The following is a 23,325-nucleotide window of genomic DNA, read 5'->3' as shown; positions in this document are numbered from 1 at the left end:
TCCTCATGTTCTCAAGAGGAGTTTAGTGTTTCACAGGGTTCAGTTTTGGGCCACTGCTTTTTTCCCTTCACATGCTTCCTCTGGGCAACATAATTCGTAAACATGGTATTAGTTTTCACTGTTATGCTAATGACACACAATTATAAGTTTTAGCAAAACCACGAGAAAAACCAGTTTACTAAAGTTGAGCAATGTGTGCAGGACGAAGGGATTGGATGTTAATTAATTTAATCAGGAAGCTTAACTCCCTTCCAGCTCTGCCTCCCCCATGCTCTTCAGCCTCTCCCACCATCATACTCTAACTCCTTTCACATACACAGACACACTCATACAGACACACACACACACTCAGACACACAACACTCACACAAACTCACACATACACACACTCACACATACACTCAATCACACTCTTGCACCTGTCACTTTGTGCTCCATGCACCATTGGTACCTTCACTACCTCAACCCAGGAAAAAAAAAATTTCATACTGTATTTATATCCCGTCTTGTTTACTGGTTTATATTGCTCATTATAATGTCACTTGTCACTTTAATTAACTAAAATAAGCACACTTGCACTATTCCTATTGCACTGTTCCATTTCTCTCCATATCTGCCTTCTGTGTTGTTAACTGTCCCTTTTTGCAGGACAGTAACTAAATTACCTCACCTCTGTTGGTTTTATAAGTTTGTGTTATTTAAGGGTTTTTCCCCCTCCCCCCTTCAGTGTTATTTGTATCGAGGATGAGAGAAACGTAATTTCGATTCTCTATATGTATGCACTGTAATGTACATGTAGCAGAATTGACATTAAAGTTGACTTTGACTTTGACTAATTTCCTTCTGCTTAATGCTGATAAGACAGAAGTTCTAGTCATAGGACCACAAGCAGCTAGAAGTAAGCTTTCTAATCACACTGTGATTTTAAATGGACTTTCTGTTCCATTAAGAGCAACAGTAAAAGACCTTGGTGTTATTATAGATTCCAGCCTTTCATTTGAAGCATGTGTAGATAAATATTACCAGGATAGCATTCTTTCGCTTTAGAAATATTGCCAAGATAAGAAATATATTGTCACCAAATGATGCAGAAAAACTAGTACATGCTTTTATCACCTTTAGGTTGGATAATTGTAACGCCTTACTGTCTAGTTGTTCAACAAGGAGCACAAACAAGCTTCAGTTATTCCAGATATGTCCTCACGCGAACCAGAAGATACGACCACATCACCCCTATCTTATCCACATTGCATTGGCTTTCTGTGTCATGAGACATGCTGGGCCGATAGGTGTTCATCTACCTAGACGACATCCTGATTTACTCTCACAACCTCGAAGAACACATTCAACATGTACACGCTGTGCTAAAGAGATTGCTCGCTCACCAACTGTACTGCAAGCTGGAAAAATGTGCCTTTCACAAGCACTCCACCACGTTCCTGGGCTTGTTATCTCGCCCCAGGGTGTGGCCTTGAACCCGCAGAAATTAGAAGTTGTACGTCACTGGCCCCTACCCAGGACTCTCAAACTACTTCAACGGTTTCTCGGGTTTGCGAACATCTACCGTCGCTTTATCCGGGGCTACAGTACAGTTGCAGCAACGTTAACTACGCTGACCAGGCCCTCGTCTGAACCATTCCAAATCACCTCAGCTGCCATCTCTGCTTTCTGAGATCTATGTCACCGCTTCACCACCGCTCCTATCCTTCTCCACCCGGACGCCAGCAAACCCTTCGTTGTGGAGGTGGACGCGTCGGATGTGGGCGCCGGCGCCATTCTCTCTCAGCGAGGTCCAAAATATAAATCAGCTTGTTAGAATTATTTTATACAGTGGTGTGAAAAACTATTTGCCCCCTTCCTGATTTCTTATTCTTTTGCATGTTTGTCACACAAAATGTTTCTGATCATCAAACACATTTAACTATTAGTCAAAGATAACACAAGTAAACACAAAATGCAGTTTTTAAATGATGGTTTTTATTATTTAGGGAGAAAAAAAATCCAAACTTACATGGCCCTGTGTGAAAAAGTAATTGCCCCCTGAACCTAATAACTGATTGGGCCACCCTTAGCAGCAATAACTGCAATCAAGTGTTTGCGATAACTTGCAACGAGTCTTTTACAGCGCTCTGGAGGAATTTTGGCCCACTCATCTTTGCAGAATTGTTGTAATTCAGCTTTATTTGAGAGTTTTCTAGCATGAACCGCCTTTTTAAGGTCATGCCACAACATCTCAATAGGATTCAGGTCAGGACTTTGACTGGGCCACTCCAAAGTCTTCATTTTGTTTTTCTTCAGCCATTCAGAGGTGGATTTGCTGGTGTGTTTTGGGTCATTGTCCTGCTGCAGCACCCAAGATCGCTTCAGCTTGAGTTGACGAACAGATGGCCGGACATTCTCCTTCAGGATTTTTTGGTAGACAGTAGAATTCATGGTTCCATCTATCACAGCAAGCCATCCAGGTCCTGAAGCAGCAAAACAACCCCAGACCATCACACTACCACCAACATATTTTACTGTTGGTATGGTGTTCTTTTTCTGAAATGCTGTGTTACTTTTACGCCAGATGTAACGGGACACGCACCTTCCAAAAAGTTAAACTTTTGTCTCGTCGGTCCACAAGGTATTTTCCCAAAAGTCTTGGCAATCATTGAGATGTTTTTTAGCAAAATTGAGACGAGCCTTGATGTTCTTTTTGCTTAAGTGGTTTGCGCCTTGGAAATCTGCCATGCAGGCCGTTTTTGCCCAGTCTCTTTCTTTTGGTGGAGTCGTGAACACTGACCTTAATTGAGGCAAGTGAGGCCTGCAGTTCTTTAGTTGTTGTCCTGGGGTCTTTTGTGGCCTCTCGGATGAGTTGTCTCTGCGCTCTTGGGGTAATTTTGGTCGGCTGGCCACTCCTGGGAAGGTTCACCACTGTTCCATGTTTTTGCCATTTGTGGATGATGGCTCTCACTGTGGTTCGCTGGAGTCCCAAGGCTTTGGAAATGGCTTTATAACCTTTACCAGACTGATAGATCTCAATTACTTTTGTTCTCATTTTTTTCTAAATTTCTTTGGATCTTGGCATAATGTCTAGCTTTTGAGGTGCTTTTGGTCTACTCCTCTGTGTCAGGTAGCTCCTATTTAAGTGATTTTTTGATTGAAACAGGTGTGGCAGTAATCAGGCCTGGGGGTGACTACAGAAATTGAACTTTTAACTGTGATAAACCATAGTTAAGTTATTTTTTAACAAGGGGGGGCAATTACTTTTTCACACAGGGCCATGTAGATTTGGAGTTTTTTTTCTCCCTTAATAACATAATCTTCATTTAAAAACTGCATTTTGTGTTCAATTATGTTATCTTTGACTAATAGTTAACGGTTTTTGATGAGCAGAAACATTTAAGTGTGACAAACATGCAAAAGAATAAGAAATCAGGAAGGGGGCAAATAGTTTTTCACACCACTGTATATAAAGGAGTTATTTCCACTCTCTTGCTCTCTTCCTCATAGATCTGATATTAACGTGTTAAATCTTCCCTGCTGCTATCTTCCTGTCTCGTCTTGCATCTGCTCCTTAAGGTGTGAACGCTCCCACGCTCACCTTACTATTCTCTCTTTATGTCTCTCTCCCCCTCTCACTCTCTCCCCCTCTGTCTCCTTCCCCCTCTCCCCCTAACTCGAGCCAACATCTTGTAATCTGTCCCTGGACGGACACCTCTCTATCTTCCTCTCCTTTGATTCTTCAGGATCTCACCAGGACATTTACAATGGTTCATGTTCTTTGTAGTAACATATGTCTATGGCACAGGCGTTTGGTCAAACATATATAAACCACATCTTTTGCTGTTAATAAACAGAGACCTTTTTGACAGACAACGTGTGTGTGTGTGTTTGACTGAGTCTCTCCTGGCGCCAGAGAAGCTTATCGAAGCACAGCGGACAGACCGAGCAACTCGCCTCTCCTACTACGTAACTTTAGAAAAACTTTACAATCTGGGGGCTCGTCTAACCTTTTCTCTCCAGGAAGGTAAGTTAAGCATTATTTTTGCTATTGTACTTCCTTCCTAGGTCAGAAAGGTTTTTGAACCAATAGTTCATTTTACATAGTAAATTGGCGTATATTTGGGGTATATTTTGGAAAAAAGATACTTTATGCGTGTTAATTTGTTTTTGTCTCGCATTGTTTTTGGCATTACTCACGTTGATTTATTGATTAAAATTACAGCGGCTGTAGCGATTGTGGTTAATTAAAAGATATAGATAAAACTAGGTGCTTAACTGAAACTGAACCGGTGTTGTTAGCAATAAGCTAAAAACATACACAGCGCTGTCGTCGCGAGTACCTACGTCATCAAACCGCGTCCCGTTAGAGGAGACGCGCTACTTCGGGTGTGTTTTAAAAAGTTTGACGTTCACTAACTTTTGTTGTTGACGTAATTTATGCATTACAATATTAGTAATTTAGTGAGGCATTTGTAGCGTGCACTTTGTGTATAAGCTGGCCCTGGCGTAGAGGTGCGTGGTTAGAAAATTTATTAACTAATTGGTTATAGCCATATTCCTTAGAGTGTTCTTTGGAACAGGGAGCGGCGTGCAGTTGCAGTTATGCACGTGGGAGGTGCATGAGTTTTATTGTCTCCCTGACGTAGAGGCGTGTGGACTCAGCCCGGCGCACCTGAGGTTCATTTTTCTGAGAGTGTTCTTAGAAACAGGGTAGATTGGCCGAATGCCTTATTAATTCACTATATTGGTATTTGATAAATGTGTGGATAGTCTCCAAAGGTGTAGAGGCACGTGAGATTTGAAATAGAATCCATATTCCTGGTAGTGTTATCAGGAACGCGGAGATATTGCACATTTTGATAATACACTTATAAATTACAGTATTCTTCAGTTTTAAATAGATTCTGATACACTCTGTTCGAACGTCACACCACCCATAATAATAATAATTTTAAAAAAGCGCTTAAAGTGTCCGCTTAACTTCGATAAGCTTGGTTTGTTTACTAACTGTAACTTACTAACAAAATGGGTAATGGTCGTTCCAAACAGTCTCTTACTCCTAATGATTGGATGTATAATCAAGGATTTGGAATTTTTGTTCAACCTTTCATTAACAATTTGGCTGGATGGACGGAGGGTTCTTTTCAGTGGAGACATTATCCAAGAGAAGGTTCATTTGACAATCCTGACATTATCACTGCTGATCTTTTAATTAATCAAGGTTATGGTGATCCACAGTGGGACAGTCAATATATGAAAAAAGCACTTACTACATGGCGGGATTTAAAACCGAAGTGGGATGGTGAGTGCTCTAAAAATGTGATAGCTAAAAATGGTAAAGATAATATTCGTAAGTGTAATCTAACCACCAACTCCAAACCACTCATACATGCTTTTCCTGTTCTCACTACTAAGGTGGAATCACCTATTGTCTCTGCTCCCCCTAGCTATTCTTTACCCACGGAGACACATAGCTCTCAAGGTGGGGGCCATGGTATGGTAAAATCAAAAGGTGTTGCCTCTAATGTGGCAGAGAAGTCATTACAAAGGCCTAAGAACACTGATAGTACACCTAATTATGCATATCCCTTTGTTACATGTGGAGAAAAGAGATGGAATATTTCACCTCCAACTCTATCTGATATCCACAGCATTGTTTCTAGCCTTCCCAAACCATCTGATGTTCACTTATTTTGTGACCAACTTAAAAGCACAACACATTATTCACAGCTGACTGGTCCTGATTTTAGGTGCATCTTAACACGTGTTCTAGGAGCAGAGGTGACGGATTCCTCACTACAGGAAGACGTGCCCTCTCTTCATCACAAACATGATATACCTATAGATGATGAGGTTGATGCTAATGGGGACACATGGAGTGCCTATTATGCATGGGCAGATTACAAACATGTTGATAACATGTTCAGTGAACTTAAAGCTTTTCTTGTAAAGAAATATCACTCTTCATGTGATCTCTCACAGGTGGCATCTATCAGACAGGAACCAGGTGAATCAGCAACTGCCTTCTTTAACAGGTTTAAAACTGCATGGTCTGAACACGGAGGACTTCCCTTTGGTCATAATATTCCTCCACATTTCACACAGCTATTTCAAACTACGTTTGTTAATAATATGAACACTGATTCTGCCAAAACTCTCAAAATGTCTCTAGCAGGAACCGGAAATGAACCTGACATTCAAATCCTGGGACGGATGGTGCGCGATCTGGATGCTGCAGGTGCCTTTATCGCCACCTGCAGCAGAAACTCTAATCAAACTCTTGCCGCTGTCTATGATCATGGTTCACGACAACATGCCAGGTGAAAACGCTGTAATAAACTAGGGCACTGGGAACGGCAATGCAAACAAACAATATGCAATTATTGCAAGGCAGAAGGACATTGGGCACGTGACTGTAGACAAAAAAAGAACGATATGAAAAATGGGTATATCTCTTCTACTTCACAGGCTCACCAAATGCATCAGACCACCCCATCAGGTACTATGGGCCCAACCCATAGGGCTGCCCACAGAGCAAGAACCCCACAGTGAGTTTGTTGACCTTGGTACTGAATAAGGATCCACAAAACCTACCCATTTTAATGTTAAATGTCAATGGTACTCCTTATCCTTTTATGGTAGATACTGGAGCTACATGCTCTTCTTTTAGTGGTTCTCAGTACCGTGGACCTGTTTCAGCATCGACTATCAGCTCTGTAGGGATTGATGGGGTCCCTAAAACTTTTCAACTTCCTGTAACTAGCCCAGATGATCCAAATTTGCATTTCCGTCATCGATTTGTTGTGATACCCTCATCTCCGTTCAATTTACTAGGCCGAGATGTACTGTCTAAATTAGGCTGTTCTATATCTTTTGCAGAGGGCAAAACTGTTTTAAAGACCCCTAATAATCTGACTATGTTCTCTGATGTGATCCCACAGGTTGATTCTACTGGTGAACCTATTGTCATCCCATCCTACTTGTCTTCTGTACCTTCGAGGTTGTGGTCTACTTATGCTAATGAAGTGGGCACAGTTTGCACTACACCATACACAGCAAAACTTAAAACACTGACATCTGTGTATTGTAAACAATACCCTCTTTCACCAGATAAAGAGGCTGGCATTGAGAAAGTGATTTTGTCATTAATACAACAAGGTGTCCTAGTTCCTACCCAATCTCCATACAATACACCTGTTAATCCTATACAAAAGACAGGGGGAAAAGGATGGAGATTTACCCAAGATTTGCGCAAAATTAATGATATTGTAATTCCTGCCAGTCCTATTGTTCCAGACGTTCCATCCAAAGAACATTATCTGCTGATCGCATTCAATCTGTTGTCGAGATTCGTCCACCTGCCACAAAGCAAGCAATGATGAGCTTTCTTGGACTTATAAACTATTGTAGGCAGTTCATTCCTGACTGTTCCTACTATGACAAGATATTGCGACTGTCATGCTCCTCCACTCAACCAGACAAAATCACATGGACATCTGAGATGAAGGACTCTTTTTGTTAAGCAATCTCTAAGTTCAGCTCCGGCATTGGGTCTACCTGATTATGGCAAGCCATTTCACCTATATGTCTCCGAAGGCAGGGGGGTCGCAGCGGGGGTCTTAGCCCAAGATCACGGCGGGTCTTATCGGCCAGTTGCATACTTATCTAAAACCCTAGATCCTGTAGCATCAGGACTTCCTGCTTGTCTGCGAGCGGTGGCTGCCTCTGCTCTCATTGTCACGGATGCTGAAAAGATTGTTCTCTCGTACCCCTTAGTATTACACTCTTCTCACCAAGTTATAACGATCCTTAATAATATTCAAAAACACAGCACATGGCAGCTCAACGTCGTTCAGGATACGAAGCTATTCTTTGTGCCACACATAATCTAACTATTAAACCAATATCAACACCCAACACTCCGGCTATACTCTTACACCGCCTCATGACACTCTGTGGCCCCGATCAGACCCAACCAGACTGGGCTGATCATGACTGTTTACATGAGATCACCACTACCTCGGCAGTACGCTCTGATTTATCTACCACTCCTTTAGAGCATGGCACCCATATTTATGTTGATGGCTCTTGTTCGAGGCCTAATGATAATGTGACATATTGCGGCTATTCTATCTGTCAACTGCCCAATATTGTATTAGAAGCTTATTCGTTGCCCTTTCTTTCAGCGCAAGCTGCTGAACTTACCACTCTTACTCGTGCATGCCTCCTATTTAAAAATCAACCTGTTACTATCTTTACGGATTCGCGTTATGCTTATGGTGTCGCACACGATTTCGGAAGGATTTGGGCTTCGCGAGGTTTTAAATCAGCCGATGGAAAGCCTATTTCACATGCTACTCTTGTAACTGATCTTTTACAAGCTAGTTTGCTTCCCTCACAATTGGCTATAGTGAAGGTCAAAGGTCATGCATCTGGTGACTCTGAAGAGGTTTTGGGTAACTGTTTAGCTGATGAAGTTCCCAAATTGGCCGCTAAAGAAGCACCTTTGTCCCCACAGGTTTGTAGGGATACAGTATTCTCTCTGACGTCCCATGTCTCCGTCCCAAGTTTGTCATCTGACATTGACATAGCCTTCTTGCAAACCCATTCATTACCCGAAGATCTAAATTTTTGGTCCTCCCGTAAGTGTTCACCTGGCAGCCATATGCTAATTCGGGATGAGACTGGCCGTATAGCTCTTCCAGCATCTGTCCTCCCGTTCTTAGTGCAACATTTTCATGGTATTTCACATGTTGCAAAACGGGGGGTAATCAGTATGATCGAGGACAGATTCTGCATTCGCAATATCAAAGAGGCTACACTTGTTCTATAAGATTCCTGTTTGATCTGTGCTCGCACAAATACACAAGGACAACATGTTAAACATGATGCCTTGCCGATGCCTATTGCACCATTTCAATGTTTACAAATTGACTTTACACACATGCCACCTGTCAGAAATCTTAAATACCTGCTTGTAATTGTGGACAGATTTTCTAAATGGGTAGAAGCATTTCCATTCTCAAAAGAAAAGAAATGAGGTTCTCAAGTGGGACCACTTATCCACCCTCGCCGGACATCGTGGGGCCAGACGAACCCTACAGTATCATTCATCGGGGGGGGGTGGGGGTGTTTCGTGGCCCTCCATGAAAAAGGACATCACTGAGTTCATTCAGGCATGCACGCCAGGTGTGCGCCAGGGCCAAAGACACAAATCAATCAACACCTGGGGAACTACAACCACTCCCTGTTCCTCGACGGCCCTGGACGCACATCGCCCTGGATTTCATCACGGGCCTGCCGGTTTTAGAGGGAAAAAACACCATCTTGACCATCGTTGACGGGTTCTCCAAGGCAGTGCACCTGGTGGCTCTCACCGGACTCCCCTCAGCTAAAGACACAGCTGTCACCATCCGGTTCTGCAAGGCCTTCTGCCGTCTGATTAATTTCACCTGTAGTCTGTCATCTGGTTACCATCCCTAGACTAACGGTTAGACGGAACGAACCAACTAACAACTGGAGCACTGAGATCTTTTGTTTCCAATCGCCAGCGCTCATGGGCCCGCTACCTCACATGGGCAGAACTGTCCCACAACCTCCATTTCTCCTCTGCTACCAGCTTAAGCCCATTTGAGGTTTCCTATGGTTTCCACAACAGTTGGTCCGCAGGTGTCGATGGCTGTGGAATCAAGCCAACCTCACCATCCAACACGCCAACACCAGTTACATCACCCAGCATTGCCGTCGACACCCTCCGGGACGCTTGTGCAACGTAGGTGACAGGGTATGTCTATCAACAAAGAACCTCCATCTGCACACCGAGTCAAGAAAACTTTCACCTCGATTCATTGGCCCATACCGCATCACCCTAAGGATAAACCCTGTCACCTATCGGCTCCTGCACTAGGACCCGGAAGTAATGCGGTCGTGAACCAGGAAGCATAAAAGAAGTAAACAAACCACAACCCGTTGCTCAGTCATCGAGTTAGCCAATGCCACTTCGGATTCGTTCACTATTTTTGGTTTGCTTTCAGATTGAGTGTGTGTTCATAGGACGTGGGTTAGATTGTGTCTTTCCCTTGCTCCCCATTTGTAGGAGTCCTTAAACTAAATAGCGTGATTATCCTGCCTACTCGTGCTTTTTTCGCGTTTGAGTTTACCATTCACGCAACAGAGGGCTAACCGCAATTTTAAAGTACTACTATTGACGTATAAAGCATTAAATGGTCTTGCGCCGCAGTATCTGAGTGAACTGCTAGTGTCTTACAGTCCGCAATGCCTACAGTTCTTCGATCAAAGGATTCAGGCTGCTTGTAAGTACCACGTATTATTAAAACTACAGCAGGGGCAGAGCTTTTTCTTATAATTCAATTCAATTAAATTTTATTTGTATAGCGCTTTTAACAATTGTCTGTATGGAATGTGTGTGCATGAATCCCCCAGATCGTCCTTGCTGAGCAAGCCACGGGCGACAGTGGCAAGGAAAAACTCCCTGAGATGGTAATAGGAAGAAACCTTAAGAGGAACCAGACTCAACAGGAAACCCATCCTCATTTGGGTGAAACAAAAAGCAGGAATTAATCTGCATTTATACAGTGTGTTACGTGGCAGCCAGTTCAGCTATAACAGTTGATGTTAATTGATGTTCATATAGAGTCCAGGTCATTATTGGAGACAATTGCAGTCTTGAACTAGCGAGCAACTGCAGCCAAGTCAAGTCCTCAGAGCTGTAACTGTAATTGAACCAGTCGAGGCCAGAACCATCTTTATGGTAGAGTGAAACCATCCCCAGACACCAGACGCATCCCAAAGAGACACACGGGGCATCCATGAGACGAGATCTCCAACCAAAGGCGGGTCACCAGGATGGGTCAGACAGGTCCAGCGGGCAGAGGGAGTCTGGATCACTGGCAGCTCAGGAACAACATGTGTAGCTCGACAGAGAGAGGAAAGAGAGAGAGAGGGGGAGATAGGGAAGAGAGAGTAAGAGAGAGAACAGAAAAGGGGAGAGCAGAAGAAGAGAGATAACAGTTAGGTATGGTCGCAGTCACATAATGTATAATGTGAATGTATATTTAGTGTAGAGTGCAAGCAGAGACTCCGGCAGGACTAACTATAACAGCATAACTAAAAGGGGAGAGCCTGAACTGCCATATCTCCATCTCTTTTGCTCTCTCCTCTTTCGCTCTTTCTCTCTCCCTCTCTCCTTTTTCCTTTACCTATCTCTCTGTCGAGCTATACATTTCGCTCATGAGCTGCCAGTAATCCAGACCTCCTCTGCCCTCTGGACCTGTCTAACTCATCCTGGAGTCCTGCATTTGGTTGGAGATCTCGTCGCATGGATGCCCCGTGTGGTCTGGCTGGGATTCGTGTGGTGACTGGGGATGATTCCACTTTTTCATGAACACGGTCCTGTCCTCAACTGATGCAGACAGCTGTTCTCTGAGGACCTGTGACTTTAGTTGCTCAATAGTGGACATTCCTACAGTCTACTTGAGCCTCCAGGAACAAACTGGACTCCATTTAATTTAACACATCTCCTAAATGTTCTACTGAACTTCCAGTCTCACATAGTTTTATGCAGATCAATTCCTGCTATCCGTTTTCACCCAAATGAGGATGGGTTCCCTGTTGAGTCTGGTTTCTCTCAAGGTTTCTTCCTATCACCATCTCAGGGAGTTTTTCCTTGCCACTGTCGACGTCGTCCTTGGCTTGCTCATCAGGGACAGTCTTATCATTTTGATTCATACACATTCACATTTCATACAGACTTAAATTATTCTTTCGATTGCGTAAAGCTGCTTTGCAACAATGTCAATTGTTAAAAGCGCTATACAAATAAAATTGAATTGAATTAATAAGCAATGAATCCAAATGTAACCACAAGGTCTATAAGCAAAACAAACAGCAGTATCACATGCAGTGTCATCAGCATGGCATTAGAGAGTTTTTGAGGTTCCAGACCAAATGTAAAGCTATATGGTCACTCCAACAAGCTGTGGCTCAATATACCAAACAGCCTTCATACACCCGCATTTATAAGTATTACTGCAATGCCAACAGCCCCACTCCAATCTACCTATAATTGGCACAGATTAACCAAGCCAATTACCACAACATGCCGTCACCTGAACACTGACAGGAGTGGAAGTAATGCATGTATCAGGGAAAAAAGGACGTAATCAACAAGCTACCATCACACCCATCAAATTTTAGGGTCCTTTAAATAGTATGGCCATTTACACCTCATTAGTCCGCCAGCCACACCCCAACTAAAGCCAATCTGGCACACTTTCAACAAATCATATAGAGGCTGCGCTATTTGGGCATAATCCTTAATCCATGGGAGACAGTAGTTACCCAGGAATAAGCGGAGCCCTTTCACTGTTATTGGAGAAGGATGGATCTCTGTCCTGCTGTTACTGATTGTCCAAGAAATTGCACAGAGAGTTTAGGTTCAGCTGCTTCAAAATCCAATTGCCTCTGTAAATGTGAGATAACATTAATGCCCAAAATAGGGGGAGTATTAATTCTTGCTACCATTAGAGAGGCATCAAATGACCTAGGGCCAAAATGCAAGTGAACAGGCTCTGTTATATAATAATGACAACTATCCCTTGTCACAATTAAAAAGCTACACTCCACACCATTGACACTTATCACAACATACAGTCTTCTATCTTGCTCATAGGTAATTGGCTGCAAATAGACTCTCATAATGAGGTGGAGGGGGAGGAGGCATTGCAGTTGACATTGCCTGGGAAGCATGTTGCAATATCTGAATGAGCTGCACTGTGGCCTAGTGAACAGCTTTGTGAATTGGTGTGAGAAGAACCATCTCATTCTGAATGTAACTAAGACCAAGGAGATGGTGGTAGATCTCCAAGTCTACCCCAAGCACATTTTACATTCTGGCTGAGGATGTGGAAGTGGTGGAGAACTACAGATATCTTGAAGTTCACATTGACAACAGATTGGACTGGAAATGCAACACAGATGCTGTTTACAGAAATGGACAGAGCAGAGTCTACTTCTTGAGGAAACTCAGGTCCTTTCATGTCTCTTTAATGCACATTTGTTAACAGTGTTCATTAATGCATCTTAATTTTAACTTTTTATTCTTTTTTCCTCCTCATTGCAATTCTTGTTTGCTGGTTAAATGTTGTACAGTGGAACCTCGGATTACGAGTAAGGCAGTTGTGTTCCGCAAGACTAATCAAGATTTCCAATAAATTTTGACTTGAAAAACGAGCATTGTCTTGGTTTACAAGCACAGAGTATCAAGTTTCACGCATGCACTTCTTGTTTTAACCCTGAGCGTCACGTGATCACAACTGAACGGTTTTTCTCTCTCTTGCGGTGTGGAATCATCTCCCCTGCTGGGTCTTAGTGCTCGTCTCTTACTGGTATCATCAACATCCGTGCACGCATGTACTGTTTACTATAACACTGTGACCCCGTGTGTGTGTAAAACATATTTAATAACAGTCTTTCCGTAAATGTGTGTGTCAGTGTGTTTAAACGAGAGGAGAAAGTTTTAATGTGTAAAACGAGAAGGGGGAGACAGGAGGGGCTGAAAGCAAGAGTCCCCACTTACTCTAGCCTCAAACACACACACACACACACACACACACACACACACACACACACACACACACACACACACACACACACAGTGCCTGCATGCACAAACAGAAAAGCTTCATTTTTTACTTTTTTGAAAGGTAAAGTGCAGGTTAATTTGTTTTATTTTTACTTTGTATTTTGTATTAATTATTTTTATGTGTTTATTTTTTTGGGCTGTAGAACGAATAATTTAAGTTTCCATTATTTCTTATGGGAAAATAAAATTCGGTTTACAAGTGTTTTGGAATACAAGCCCACTTCTGGAACGGATTATGCTCGTAATCCAAGGTTCCACTGTATTTTATGTGAACTGGTTGCTGTAACAATACAATTTCCTTTTGGGATTGATAAAGTACTCTATCTTTCACTTTCGGCAAGCCTTGTACCGTTATCCGGGCTTATGACAATAGCGACAGACATCATGTGGAACAGATTGTGCCTTTTCCACATCAACAACAGCTTGCATCAAAGCAGATACATGCGTTGTCACATTAGAATCTCTTTTATATGCTGAAAGACTGTCAGTGAGATCATTAAGTGTGGATGCCATTCAGATTTTAAAAGTGGCAACACCTTGCGTAATTAACACGTAAGCTATTATCCCATTGCACAACGGGAATTTGGCTGGCCATCACCTCGTCTGTAAAGCTCAAACCACTCCCACCATACAGCATGAACACCTGGGCATAAAGCTGAGTGTGTTCAAGGACAGACTCATATTTTGCCCGCTGACAATCCACTACTTTACGCGAGCTTTCATTACAGTCCAGAAAATCCTGAATAATCTTAAAAAGGTCATCAGAACACAAGCTTCTGCTTGTCCACACAAGACTAAAAATAAGCTCTTAAATTATTCACTTCTAAAGGCAGAAAAATCGGCAAACATATGGCAATCACATTCAGAGAGTGAAAATTATACAACTGAATTTTATGCTGCATCTGTGTTAAGAAAGGGCTCATGCCCATCTCTCAAGGATGTTTAAAGTTATTTACGATACAATTGACTTTAGCAAGACTCAGCAGCAGTGTTGAAAGTTAGAGTACATGGATTACTTTTTTGATGTACAGTAACAAGGAATCTAACGCGATAGGTCCGCCATTTAAGTTCTCAGTTATTTAGTTACTTTTCAAAAATGTAATCCATTATTCAGACAATTTATATAATCCATTAACCAGACAGCAGTCATTCCCAATTCCTTTGTGTGTGTGTGTCATCCCACAATTGTGATTGTTACTTTTGAGACTTTATCTTTTTTAGTGCAAGACTCTTTCATAAGAGTTGGAGCCACACCGATGAGTGCTGAATCCTAAGCCAGGGTCTGAATCCTCAACCTCTGACTGCTCTCTTAATCGTATCTCATAGGCCAGATTAGAAAGAAATGGATAAAATGTCTTTTATTTAGACAGAGATAGCTTTCCAAAACATTTTCCAAAACCTTGATTTTGGCTTGGAGAAAATTTATGGTGTGTTGAGACTGCCCACATGTTTTCTGAGCAGTGAGAGCAGCACGCTTATGATTAGTTTAATGATCTTTTTGTCACACTCACGGTTCTCACTTTCTCTTCCTGCAGCGAGTGATTGTATTCAAAGAGCAAGCCACTGTCTAAATATTTGAACCGCAGCTTCAAGGTCTTTATGCTGCACACACCTTTCCAAAGCAGGAAAACATTGCTCTCTAGTCCATTTATTCATCTTTAACGCCAAGAAATTTGCATAGCTTATTTTACATATTGTGGCGTGGGCGGGGTGGCGGCTGACGACCAGCATGCCTTGCGGGGATGTCGGTGTGTTCACCATGTTGGGGAAGGGTGTTTGGGTTAGTGGCTTCGGCCCTGTTTGTGTGGATGGGGGTGTGTGATGTGTGGAATGTGCTCTGGTTCATGCTGAGGCTGAATTGGATGTAGGTTCCTGTGTGAATGTGTTGTTCATGCTATTTGTTAGACTGCAGAAGTGAAATAAAGTACTCCTAGCCATTGCATTGGGCAGCAAATAAGCTCACTTGTCTCTCCAACATTCTTTCTGGTGGAAAAATGCTACATTGGTGTTAGAAGTGGGGTTGAGAGTAACAGATTTGAATGCACAACGGAGGACCTTCTGAAAATCCAAGCGGGCCGCTGAATAGCGGAGGGATTACTCGGACAGAAGAAGCATTTTCCAGACGGAGCTAGCACGAGCACACCACATCAACCAACGTGTAGCGCAGGAAGAAAATCCCGTCCGAGCCAGCGTGCAACCGTGGTACTGCATCACCCAGAGTATCACCCGCAATCACTTCGCCGGTGTCACAGCTGGACCATGATCCGCTCATCGCCAAGCAGAAGGGCCCCACCCAGCGCTCGCGGGCACCGCTGCAAGACTTTCGGGTGGGGGCACCTATGGGGCGGATGGGAGTGGACACTCACAGCCGGGGGCGAGATTTTGCTGCCGGAGAGCAGGTATGGGTGTGTTCCTCTGGAAGGAAAAGGGGGCTCTCGGCCAAGCTTATGTCCCACTGGGTGGGCCCCTGTACGGTAATTGCTCGGCTCTCCGATGTCTTCTACCGGGTGCGGTTGGCAGGGCGGGCACGAGTTGTGCTTCACCGGGACCGTCTTGTGCCTTACCAGCCGCACGCCGAGGAAACATCGAACTCTGTGGAGGCCGGACCGCTGCAGGACAATGTTCGCGTTTATCCCTCACCTGCCAAAGGGCCGACCGCCTCAACGCCTCCGAAACAAAGTTCGTCATGGTGACCAGGCACGGTCACAGCTTGGGTGGGGGCAGTGTGGCGTGGGCGGGGCGGTGGCTGACGACCAGCATGCCTTGCGGGGATGTCGGTGTGTTCACCATGTTGGGGAAGGGTGTTTGGGTTAGTGGCTTCGGCCCTGTTTGTGTGTGTGGGGGTGTGTGACGTGTGGAATGTGCTTCGGTTCATGCTAAGGCTGAATTGGATGTAGGTTCCTGTGTGAATGTGTTGTTCATGCTGTTTGTTAGACTACAGAAGTGAAATAAAGTACTCCTAGCTATTGCATTGGGCAGCAAATAAGCTCACTTGTCTCTCCAACATTCTTTTTGGTGGAAAAATGCTATAATATTTTAAATTTGTATAGCTTCATACCTTTTTCTTGCTACACAGTTTATCCAACATCTGCCTACAGTACCTATTTCCTCTCAAAAATCATCAACATAGAGCAGGGATTCACAAACTACTAAGGACCGCTGTCACAAGGAAAATAGGTCCTGAAAACAGTTTTCATATTGTAGAATAATATTAAGGATAACCCATTTATTACTGAAGAAACTACGTTAGACTTTTACTGATTCCTCCACAATCATCTGGCAGCAAGGTTTTTTTTTTTTTTTTTTTACAGGATGGAGCACACCCATGCTTTCATGCACAGAACTCAGGCAGATGATGTTGCTGTGGCCTGGATCAGTCATCACGTCACAGTTGTCAGATGGAGACCATCACTGTCCCACCAGAGTCGTCAATGTTGTTGTAAATAAAAAATAAATCTTCTGGATCTGACCAGAGCATTAGATGATAGAAGAATCAGGAGACTCCGAGCCAGGGTTCAGCTGGAGAAGAAGTTTTATTTTGCGTAAGCAATGGAATCCAAACATAAATGGCAAAACACCCAAGATGGAAACATCAACCCAAGAAAAACAATAGGAGAAAAATACAAGGTTAGAAACATAATGTGAGAATTATGGAAACAAGCATGCTTATAAATATTACACTGCCATGAAACCATTCTTAATGATTGTGTCATATTAATAACAAATATTAAGGAAAATTAGAAATAAATCCCTCACTAGTTACAAACAGTAACCTGATGTTTCCATTAAAGCCGGGACCCACTCTATCTCCTGTTGTCGAGAACAAATCGAAAATCATACTCTTTTACAAGGTTAAAATGTCAATTTTACCAAATTGTTTTATTATGAATAAAAGTTTCTATCTCTGTATTGTGGAGAGGTATGAATTAATTGCTCACTCGCCACACACTTCCCATCGCCCTGCTCATTAGTAGCTATACACAGACTCACGGTACTTAAGTTAACTTGAGTAAAATGAGTTAAAAAAGTTTGAGGAAATATGTATAAATCTTAATTATTATTAAGCCGAAGGCAACATTGAAAAACGTGGAAAAACTTCCTGAGATGGCAATAGGAAGAAACTTTAAGAGGAACCAAACTTAACAGGGAACCCATTCTTACTTGGGTAATATCAGAAAGCAGGATTTACAAGATTGTGCCTGCCAGAAAGACTGCCTGTATCAGACGAGTCCAATACTATCTACTTGTATAAATAGAACCATCCCCAGTCACATCCCCAACCAGATAACACAGGGAGAGAGAGATCTAAGCAGCAAGATGTTCAGTCAGTCAGGTCTAGAGGACAGAGGGTGTTGGGATTACTGACAGGTCAGGTGTAAGTCAACAGAGAGAGAGAGAACAGTCTGGATCTGGTCACAGTCACATAATGTATAAGATAAATGTATATTTACTGTAGAATGCAAGCAGAGACTTCAGCAGGACTAACTATGACATCATAACCAAAAGGAAGGGCTAGAAGGAAACACAGACTTGAGGGGGAACTGGAATGTAAATCAACCAGTCATTTGACCATCAACAAAGTGGGGAGGACAGCATCTAAACATACCAGTTCACTGTAATACTCTACGTCCATGAGTCCCCCAGATCTGCCCCTTTACCCAAGACAAATCTATTTACAAAAATGCTTGGCTAAATAAATAGGTTTTTAGCCTAGACTTAAACAAAATTTGCAAGAGTAGTATTTTAAAATTAATGCAAAATTTCACTGGGAGCCAATGCAGTGTGAATAAGATGGGGTGATGTGCTCATATCTTATAGTTCTAGTGAGGACTCGCTGCTGCATTCTGGACTAACTGGAGCTTGTTTATTCACCTAGTTTAAGATTCTAGAGGTAACAAAAGCACAAACTAGTTTTTCTACATCATTTAGTGACATGTTCCTTACCTGGTAATATTTCTGAGATAAAACAATGCTATGCTGGTAATATTATCTACTGTACACTATGGGCAATTGACCTAACCTACAGTACAGTACATGTCTTTGAAATGGGAGAAAACCAGAGTATATGCACGAAACCCACTAAGCATGGGGAGAACATACAAACTTTATGCATACAGAGACAGGAATCGAGCCTGGCCAGGAATCGGATCCAGACCCTGGAGGTGCAAGGCGACAGTGCTAACCACTACAACACTGTGCCACCTCATTTGCTCATATTGCTTTTGAATTACATGATAAATACTGGCCAAATATACTGTAGGATTTTTTTTTTTTTTACAGTATATAATTTTAAATTATCATGTTGTATAAATCATGTCCTGATGTTTTTTCGTTCTGAAATCTTATGAATGTAAATTTACCCATACTTGTTGGAATATCTGTTATGTTTGAATAAAAAAAATATATATGAATTTGTGCCCATGCAAACTTTCATTCGAAAATCTGTGCACTGCAAACTTTTCTAACTCCCAGGTCACTTTACTGTAGATTTTATTTTCTTTGTTGTTTAATGTTGAACCTTTTTATAACAAATAAAATAGATTTTTTTTTTGTTTTTCTTTCAGTCTTTTTACAGGACATAATAAATGCACTTGAACAGAAGTAGTATTGACAAAATAAAATACTGTTCACAAACTAAAATGCAATTGTCTCTGTTTTTCTTCAACTGTACGTGGCAGAGAGCTTCAGTCAAACATATGGACTAAGGATAAAAAGAGAACTTTGCTGACATTTCATTCCAACCATAACAACTCTTTCTGCATACATTGCCTGTAGTCGTTTAAGTTCCTGCTTAATAATAAATGTCAGTGCAGGAACTGTAAAGCCTTTATCTACAGAGCTCGCAGCTGCTTCAATAAAAAAAGAGGATGGTGTGATTTATGCCACATGGCTAATAAGGTTCTAAAACAGCTTTCTTATTTTACCCCAGATGTACCCTGTAACAACCATGCTTAACAATTTTCTGCAATTATAAAACAATAGTAAATGTAGTATGTATGTACAGTATGTGTTACCATTTGTAATTATCCAGTAAGAAAGTATTGCCTTAAAGTGCACTTAGTTACAGACAACTAACTACATCAATGTTTCTTTCTACTAAAACTAAATATTGCATGTTTTTTAGAGTCTTGAAGATTGGTGCACTTGAGTGGATCCATGAAAATGTATATACTCATTGTAAGCAATCTGGCAGTGCAAAAGTGATGTCACTCTACAAGAGGCTGTATGGAGGTCAGTCCAGCTCCCAGCTTTAAGTGAGAGGTAGGGTTCATATATGTCCCAATAAAGGGTTTAGAACCGGTAAAGTGCTGGCAGGAAAGATATCAAAAACATGTGTGTGGAAAAAATACTATTACACATGGTTTCTACAAGATTTCCCCCAGTTTATTACTCAAGACAGAACATACCAAGACAGAACATAAGTGAAAATCTATTTTTCCTGATAATTCATCATAAACACAGTTCATCTACTATCATTTTATCACCAAACTTTATTACACAGACATCTGAAAGTATGTAGCGAATGTAACCCTTGCACAAAAAGAATTAGAGAAAGATCCTGAAAGTGGGAAATTTAGTTCTGCCTAATCGTCCATGTGACTTGCTCTCTGACCAAGTCACATGCCTGTTTACTTCTCCATGTGGCTGGAACCTAGATATTTTGCTTTATCCAATTTTCCAGCTTGCACTGAAAAGGAAGCTCAAAAAGAGAACAAGAGGCTCGTTTTAAATCAGAACCATTTCCCACAACAAACAGTCCCATCTGAAAGTTCTGGAACATCAAGGACCACTCCATTGTTTTTATGATACACTGAAGACATCTGGGTTTGAGATCATAAGATGACTGAGACAACAGATCAGATTTTCCTAACAATCGGGCACCTTTTATGGCACGCCACCCAACATTTAGGTGAGCAAAAGTATTGAAACAGATATGAGTTATAGAAAATGAAAGTGATTTGCACATAATATTTGGCTGCATATTCTTAGCTTACAATAACTGCTGTAATTAAGCTGCATCACTGAACTGTTTCATTCAACTTTTATGATGCTTTTCCTGGCCTGTAGCACAGCTTCTTCAGTTGTTTGTCTTGGCCGCTTCCTCCCTTTAGTTTCCCCTTTAGAACATGAAATTTGGGGTAAAAGTCTGTCTGAAAAAAAGTGTTTTGTGCTCTGTTTTGTTGACAGTGTATTTCAGGGCAGTGGCTTGATGAAGCTCATCAACGAAGATTAGTGAGCCTGTTTCAGCAGCAGGCATGTAAGCCCAAGCCATGACCTTCAGCATATGTTTTAAATCATGAGCAGATCCCTTCATTCTCTGCACTTTGGCATTTCCCCTTACTTTAGCAGAGGGTTGGCCTTGGTTTACTCTGGCCTTTTTTTCCCAACAGATAAGAGTGGATAGTGATACCTTCACTCCTGTTAATATCAGTTTAATATCAAAATATCAGTTTAATATCTTTTTAGTAGTCATGACGAGCTATTGTTTTCTTTGGACAACCTGATCAATGTCTGGTTGTTAGTAAATCTTCTTTTGCATCAATACATATGCAGTTGTTTTGATTGCATGAATGAAAGTGGACCCTATATTAACCTAAACACAACTTTTAGCCGCCTTACATTTAATATAACTGCAGATCAATCCCTGCTATCTGATTTCAAGTGTCCCACAACAGCTCAATGGGTTACTGTGCTGACTGTGCTTTAAGTCATTGCCCTGTTGTTAGGAGTAACTGCTATAGGCACCTGACCACATAGGCACATGAAATGATCGCTGACCTTGTTCGAGATCATGTGTAAATCTCCCACATAAGCAACACCAAAGCATCTCCAGACCATCGTGTTTCCTCCACCACGCTTGATAAAATGGCATCAATCCTTCCTTTAGCTGTCTAGTTTAGCATTACACATTATGCATCGATTTCACAATCTGCCGTCAATTATGTTTTTGAAAACAACCTGTGCCAGATATTGTGACCCCAGGTTAAAAAGTTATAAAGTCCAAGGAAAAGGGTAAATGTTATTTTAATTGACAAAAGTGTGGAAATCCAAGAAATTTCTAAGTTACCCTATTTGGTTAGCAGTTTATATTATATTGTACAACTGGGGAAAAAATAGGCTTGTGATAATATACAGTCATAAATGGATCAAAGATATATATTTTTGTTTCTTTGGCCCCTGTACACTGGTGCGCATTGAATTTGAAAAGAAACGTGTGTGTGTGTGTGCATGAAAATTTCTGTAATTCTGTAATGGTTAATGCCACACTTTTGGTAAACCCAATGAATTAAAGCAGAAAGTCTTGACGACACTCACATCTTGTGTGTTTAATTACAAATTCAATGTGGTCATGTACAGCGGCCAAATACTGAAAAATAAATAAAAATGCCTAAAGGCAAGCCACTCCTGATTGGATGGCATATGACAGAACTTTTAATTATTTGAGCACTCCAAGCATTACATCTGGCAGAAATACATACCTACTGTGAAGCCAAATGAGAGACTAGTCAGAACTAAGGGTAGAGTTAATGCAGCCTAACTTCACCTTTTAGCCTGATGATGCCCTGACGCATGATGCCATGTCGGTGCTAGAATGGTTTCAGTTTCTTTGCTTTAGGTGGGCCACTCAAGGACACATATATCTCACTGGAATACTGGCTGTATAAACAGTTTTCTGTGCCAACATTGCTAACACACACAACACCAATAAACATGTGAAAGAAATGGCACCATAAAAATAGTTACTTTATAGATATTTTAACGTTTATACACAAGGGCCTGACTGCATTCCACACAGACTGGCAGCTTTTCCAAGTTCATGCCACAAACACTGCAGAAACACCCCACTCCTGAGTTAGTCCAAAGCAATTTTGGTTCGCTAAAAATGTTTGATCTGTCTATTTAATAAATTTCTGTCACTGTTTTAGATGTTTACAGATGGTTTGGTGTAACCATATTATTTGCTACTGACAGATGTGTATCCTATAGCAATACTCACCCTCATCCTGGTAATTAGGACAAAACCACTTATTTCTCCCAAGCACATTGTTTTTATAAACACTAAAGCATGCCGTTTTACCACTCTCGCTGAATTAGAGCATTCAGAGGGATTTCTAGCCAGCAACGCATTACTAATCCAGTTTTGAGGTTACGTGTCCATGGCAGAACCTGAATACCATGCAAGCCAAAATGCCTTTTGTTCTGTTCCATGAAAATGAAGGATTGAATTTTTTTCCACTGCATTTAAATTCAGCAAATGACAGGAAATTGTAAGTTTAATTCTCTGTGAGTATTTGGACAAATTTCATATCTAGGTTCATATTAAATTACAAAAAATATATACAACAAAATATATAAACTCAAAACACAAAAACAACAGAGAACTAAGAGACAAGCCCTTAAGGAAGGCACAATGTCAAGCCAATAAAGATATAAACCGCTGAGCTTTAATAGGATGACGAATCAGCAAACTCAAAACATATGAAGCAATCAAAACAGGAAATGAGACACAGAAAAGAAAATTCTAAAATTAAGTGCATAATTGCACTCCGGTGGTGTGGTGGGGAATCATTTATGGTGGTGTGACAGACATCTGTGATTTTGTTTCAGCACTAATTGCCCTGTGGTTGCTGCTTAAATAGTGCTCCATAAGTTGCCACAATTTGGCCTGATGCTGA

General features: G+C 41.6%; 1 protein-coding gene across 1 annotated transcript in view; it reads right to left on the bottom strand.

The window, feature by feature from the left end:
• The window catches only part of LOC128523993 (collagen alpha-3(VI) chain-like), a 63,547-nt gene extending 47,627 nt beyond the window's left edge, over window positions 1-15,920 (bottom strand). The window contains exon 1 of the mRNA XM_053496255.1: window positions 15,792-15,920. Coding sequence (XP_053352230.1) covers window positions 15,792-15,920 — 129 coding nt within the window. The remainder of the gene's footprint in view (window positions 1-15,791) is intronic.
• Window positions 15,921-23,325: the final 7,405 nt, after the last annotated feature.

This window comes from Clarias gariepinus, chromosome 5 (genome assembly GCF_024256425.1).
Source record: "Clarias gariepinus isolate MV-2021 ecotype Netherlands chromosome 5, CGAR_prim_01v2, whole genome shotgun sequence".
NCBI classification, from domain to species: Eukaryota; Metazoa; Chordata; class Actinopteri; order Siluriformes; family Clariidae; genus Clarias; species Clarias gariepinus.
The sequence above is the reverse complement of the archived record's forward strand: the minus strand, read 5'-3'. Positions and strand labels throughout refer to the sequence as shown.